Source organism: Conger conger, chromosome 7 (assembly GCF_963514075.1).
Source record: "Conger conger chromosome 7, fConCon1.1, whole genome shotgun sequence".
In the NCBI taxonomy this organism is placed as follows: domain Eukaryota; kingdom Metazoa; phylum Chordata; class Actinopteri; order Anguilliformes; family Congridae; genus Conger; species Conger conger.
Genome location: NC_083766.1, coordinates 3,534,144 through 3,540,143, shown reverse-complemented (window position 1 = coordinate 3,540,143; position 6,000 = coordinate 3,534,144). Strand labels below are relative to the sequence as shown.

General features: G+C 45.5%; 1 protein-coding gene across 3 annotated transcripts in view; it reads left to right on the top strand.

The window, feature by feature from the left end:
- The window catches only part of tcf7 (transcription factor 7), a 61,111-nt gene extending 56,434 nt beyond the window's left edge, over positions 1-4,677 (top strand). For 2 of the 3 annotated variants that reach the window (XM_061248225.1, XM_061248224.1), the window contains 2 exons: positions 7-55; positions 4,544-4,677. In XM_061248225.1, the coding sequence (XP_061104209.1) occupies positions 7-55; positions 4,544-4,566 (72 nt within the window). In that variant the 3' untranslated portion in view covers positions 4,567-4,677. The remainder of the gene's footprint in view (positions 1-6; positions 56-4,543) is intronic. The other variant, XM_061248223.1, reaches the window with a different exon arrangement.
- The last annotated feature ends 1,323 nt before the right edge of the window (positions 4,678-6,000 follow it).

The window sequence follows — 6,000 nt, the reverse complement described above, 5'->3', positions numbered from 1 at the left end:
GAATAGGGCAAGAAGAAACGACGAAAGAGGGAGAAGCACCAGGACTCCAACTCAGGTACCTTCACCCACCGTCAACCCTGACCCCTGACCCCTGACCCTACAAGTCCAGAGCAGGCCTGACCTTTGACCTGTAGACTCCAGAATTAGCTCATCGCGCCTAGCATGCACTGTGCATCAACCACAATTAGACACTTAGACACGGCTAAACCATCAGATCATCACAGTTAAATCATCAGATCATCACGGTTAAATCATCAGATCGTCACGGTTAAATCATCAGATCATGACGGTTAAATCATCAGATCATCATGGTTAAATCATCAGATCATGACGGTTAAGCCATCAGATCATCACGGTTAAGTCATCAGATCATCACGGTTAAATCATCAGATCATCACAGTTAAACCATCAGATCATCAGACCGTCGTGTAAGACCATTTTGACCAGCTGAAATGGCATGGCTCTGTCTTCTCTCTCTCTCTCTCCTCTGATGCTGCTCTGCTCGATGGCTGTTAAAAGGGAGCCCTACTCTCTCTCTCTCTCTCTCTCTCTCTCTCTCTCTCGATGGCTGTGTTGGTTTGTGTTTAACTCGGGGCGACTAACAGTTTGGTGTTTTGTTTCCGATTCAAACATCTCTGCTTCACCTCTCCTTTCCCCCTCCCCCCTCTCCTCTCCTGCGCATGATTGGCTTTTGCTCAGACCCCGGCTCTCCTAAGAAATGCAGAGCTCGCTTTGGCCTCGACCAACAAACGGACTGGTGCGGCCCCTGCAGGTGTGTACCTCTGACCTCTGACCTCTGACCTCCTGTACTGCTGCTCCGCCCACTCTGCCCGTGCCCCGCCCCCTCTTCCGTTCTGCATGCCCCGCCCACATCTGACTAACCCTCTCAGCAGCTCCCCCTACTGGTGAAGCGGCGTTCTCACACGGACACGTTTGAGCTAACTCTCAATACAGGCCAGACCATACCATACAATGCAGTACAGCAGGGATCTCCAACTCACTGAGAACTGCTGCTTTTCCACCCTCCCTTTACCTGGGAGTCAGGTGTGTTCACCCTCCCTTAACCTGGGAGTCAGGTGTGTTCACCCTCCCTTAACCTGGGAGTCAGGTGTGTTCACCCTCCCTTTACCTGGGAGTCAGGTGTGTTCACCCTCCCTTAACCTGGGAGTCAGGTGTGTTCACCCTCCCTTAACCTGGGAGTCAGGTGTGTTCACCCTCCCTTTACCTGGGAGTCAGGTGTGAAGACAGTCTGGCCAATCAGCAGCACTAATTGTTCAGTTAATTATCCAGGAGAAAAGAATACCAGGGCTGGATTTTGATTGGAGGGTTAGGGTTAATGAGCCCTGCGCTACACTGTTGGTTAGCATTGGTCTCAGGTTTAGCTAAAGGACTGCAGAGTGCATCGTTAATATCATTGTTTATGTAAAGCTATTGAAGGGGGTCAGAAAAAAATGTTATTCAGAAAACATTTTATTCAACCGAGTTCAAGTTCAGACCTGAGTGAGTGTGTAGGGGTGTGGCTTTGAGAGCAACATTGTTGAACCTGACTGAGGTGTGAAACACAAATGATATGATTTGAAAAATTATTCATATTGGCATACCTTTCATGCATTTGATATGCTCTATAAAAAGAGTCCTGGCGAAAACAAAGACATCAACCTTTTCTCCGTGACTAAGGCTGCAGCTTTAACTGTGAAATGCTAAATTAAAAATGAAAAAAATATTTTTTTTTTTAAAGTTTTAGCTGGAAAAATTTCTGCTAAAAGCATTTGGGTATTGGTTGTAATTGAGTGGAAGAATATAAAAGAATATAAATATAAAAGGCAGGTGTGTTGCGGTTGATTTCGCGGTGAGAGACTGAGGTTGTGCGGAATCGTTCGTCCTCAGTCCTCACTTCACATGCACTCTTTAAGAGCAGCCATTACGCCCTTCAGAGGGAAAAGAGTGAATTAAATCAAACGGATCCCTCCCTCACGCTGTGCAGCGGAGCCGTGGTTACCGCTATCCCGCGGCTGCAGCTAGCGCTGCTCCGCGCCCTCTGCCTCCCACCGCTTCTGATGTCATTTCCTGCGCACAAGTCTCCCGCGTGTCTCCCCACCCCACCCCCGCCTGCGGTCGGGCGCTGCTGGGGTGAACTCTGACATTTACATTTGCGAGCCGCCCCGCCCCGCCCTCCGCTCCCTGCCGGTCCTCGTCAGCCTCGCTGAAACCGCGGAGTGTCGGAGATCGCCCTGTTGCTGCGGGAGACGGGCGAGACCAGCAGGATCAGTACCGTTTCCGTTAAGATCAGTAACCCTGTATCGGAGAGCTGGTAGTACAGCTGGGCCCTGCTCCACAAAGCAGGATTTACTGAGTTAGCTGGATAACTGTACTGAGTAAAACCCACAGAGCAGGATTACTGAGTTAGCTGGATAACTGTACTGAGTAAAACCCACAGAGCAGGATTACTGATAACTGTACTGAGTAAAACCCACAGAGCAGGATTACTGAGTTAGCTGGATAACTGCACTGAGTAAAACCCACAGAGCAGGATTACTGAGTTAGCTGGATAACTGTACTGAGTAAAACCCACAGAGCAGGATTACTGATAACTGTACTGAGTAAAACTCACAGAGCAGGATTACTGAGTTAGCTGGATAACTGTACTGAGTAAAACCCACAGAGCAGGATTACTGAGTTAGCTGGATAACTGCACGGAGTAAAACCTGGAACCCTCCCAAATCTGGAACATGGACTGAAGTAAAAATAGCTTTTCAAATTCAATTCAGTTTTATGTCTGTAGCACTTTGTCACAATGAAGCTTTACAGAGTACAAGAAGCAAACACCAGACCTGACTCAGTGCAGTTATCCAGCTAACTCAGTAATCCTGCTCTGTGGGTTTTACTCAGTGCAGTTATCCAGCTTACTCAGTAATCCTGCTCTGTGGGTTTTACTCAGTGCAGTTATCCAGCTAACTCAGTAATCCTGCTTTGTGGGTTTTACTCAGTGCAGTTATCCAGCTAACTCAGTAATCCTGCTTTGTGGGTTTTACTCAGCGCAGTTATCCAGCTAACTCAGTAATCCTGCTCTGTGGGTTTTACTCAGTGCAGTTATCCAGCTAACTCAGTAATCCTGCTTTGTGGGTTTTACTCAATGCTGTTATCCAGCTAACTCAGTAATCCTGCTCTGTGGGTTTTACTCAGTGCAGTTATCCAGCTAACTCAGTAACCCTGCTTTGTGGGTTTTACTCAGTGCAGTTATCCAGCTAACTCAGTAATCCTGCTTTGTGGGTTTTACTCAGTGCAGTCATCCAGCTAACTCAGTAATCCTGCTTTGTGGGTTTTACTTAGTGCAGTTATCCAGCTAACTCAGTAATCCTGCTTTGTGGGTTTTACTTTGTGCAGTTATCCAGCTAACTCAGTAATCCTGCTTTGTGGGTTTTACTTAGTGCAGTTATCCAGCTAACTCAGTAATCCTGCTTTGTGGGTTTTACTCAGTGCAGTTATCCAGCTAACTCAGTAATCCTGCTCTGTGGGTTTTACTCAGTGCAGTTATCCAGCTAACTCAGTAATCCTGCTTTGTGGAACAGGCCCCAGATGAGCCTTTTGCTCAAGACTTAAATAATCTTAAATATTCATGATTATCAGGAAGACACACAGTGTACGCCCGCCCAGCCTGGAATCTCAGACACAGAGAGAGAAAACTAACACATCACACACCTGGGGTGTCATTTCCATCACACACAAACACACACACACACACACACACACACAGTCTGACACACACTGTGCTGAATTAACTAGTCAAACAAAAAAGACTAGTCTTCTTTTTATACTTCTAAGATGGATACCAGCCTGATTTGGATTCAAATACTTTTCTGTGCTCTGTTGGTCTTGGCTGGTGCACTTAAGCCTGCCAGGAGGAGCAGGTGGGCGGGGATCATTTCATTTGTTCCAATTCACCAGGCAAGCTTAGTCAAATGCAGAAAAGCATTTGAATACAAAACTAATTCTATTTGAACCCAGGTCAAACTGTGACACTTTAGTTCATTTCTCTTGTAGTAGTAGTAGTAGTTTTCAGTAGTTCATTTGGTAGTAGTTTTGTTAGTTTATATGGTCGTGGTTTAAGTAGTTTATATGGTTGTAGTTTAGGTAGGTCATTTTGTTGTAGTTTTGGCAGTTTATATAGTAGTAATTTTGGTAGTTCATATTGTAGTAGTTTTGGTCATTTATATGGTAATAGTTTATACGGTAGTAGTTTTAGTATTTTATGTGGTAGTAGTTTTGGTAATATATATGGTAGTAGTTTTGGTCATTTATATGGTAATAGTTTATACGGTAGTAGTTTTAGTATTTTATGTGGTAGTAGTTTTGGTAATATATATGGTAGTAGTTTTGGTCATTTATATGGTAATAGTTTATACGGTAGTAGTTTTAGTATTTTATGTGGTAGTAGTTTTGGTCATTTGTGTCGTAGTAGTTTTTGGTCATTTATATGGTGGTAGTTTTGGTTAAGAGTCTGACTGCTCACTGGTGACGTTTTGCATCCACGCTTTATTCACAGATAACTCTCTTGACTGTTCCTAGGAGGAAAAAGAAGTGCGTTCGCTACCTTCAGGGAGGACAGTGTGCAAGTCCCCATTCTTCCGATGGAAGTGCTATAGACTCTCCCCCCTCCCCAACCCCCCCGTCCCCGCCCCCCTCGCCCAGCGCCCCCGCCCAACACCCCCCCTCGCTCCCCCCAGCCGCCAAGCCCGCCAGACCTTCTGCCAAAGCCTTAACGGAGTCCCAGCACCGCCACCACCACCATCATCATCCTCTTCATCTTCATCAGCGTTGCCGGCTGCTGCCACAGTCAGACTCAATGTAGCCTCACCCCCACCCCCTAGCCCCCCACCCCACCCCAGACACCCCACAGAGGCACAGACAGTGACGTTGCCCTGAAAGGAGAAGAGGACCTGACTGTGGAACAGAACCGCAGGAGCCGAAACTCTCCCGGCTCCGTGGTTCATTACTACGTCTGCCATCAGTGGAGGAGCACCTGAGAGCCGTCCGTCATCTCCAGCACCAACGCCCACTAATCCGGTCCCAACCGGCCACAAAACAGCCCCCGTGTCTACGTCCCTCCTCAGAAAGTGCTGAGCGTGCGCTTCCTACGAGTGGGCGAGGAGAATACACTGTGGAAAAAAAGCATAGCGTTGACCTCTGATCTTCGTAACTGCCATTTCATATATTTTTAATAGCGCAGGATCAGGAAAACGTTCTGTAAATATCAAGAGGTCATTGTGTTCGTTTTTTTTTTTTTTTTTTTTTTTTTTTTAAGCCTGGGAAAGTTTCTTTTTTTTTCTTCATAAGTAGCGAAGAAGACTTTTATATATCAGTGTTTTCCTGCCGCACCGATTTGGGGTTGTAATCGGATACTCTTCCTTCGTCCGGAAAAAAAGTTCAATTTCTCTGTGGGCTGCCGTGCCTTTGAAAAGATGCCTGTTCGCAATCACGTTTTAATAATTATGTTGCAAAAGAGCGCTAAAACCCACAAACCACTGAAACGCTGCATTCTGCGCAAAAGTATTTTTAAAAGCCTTTTTTCAGAGAGATATTTTTAACATGGTATACTTAGCGCTAAGGCAAGTAGGTTTAATCTGTCTAAAATGAAAGCAGATATGCCATATGTCAAACTGTCAGCAATTGCATATCTATCCCATGTGTTTTCTGTAGAGTCAAGGATTTTCTGTGCCAAATGTCTTTATTGACAAAAGAAAAATTTAAATGTAGAGGCAGCAATAATGTAGTGTGATGTTTATTTTCGCAAAGCTCGAAATAACTGAAAATCCCGTCTATAACATTTTCACTCAATTTGCAACTGCTTATAAAACAAGATTGCATGTCAAATGTGGCGGTTTGTTCCCGATCTCTGGTAAATCCGTGTTTCTTTTTAAAGGGGATGGTTTCAGAAATACTCTGTGGGAAACAGCTTTTTAGCGCCCCCTCTTGGGTACTGGGGAATCGGCTGGTCTTTGT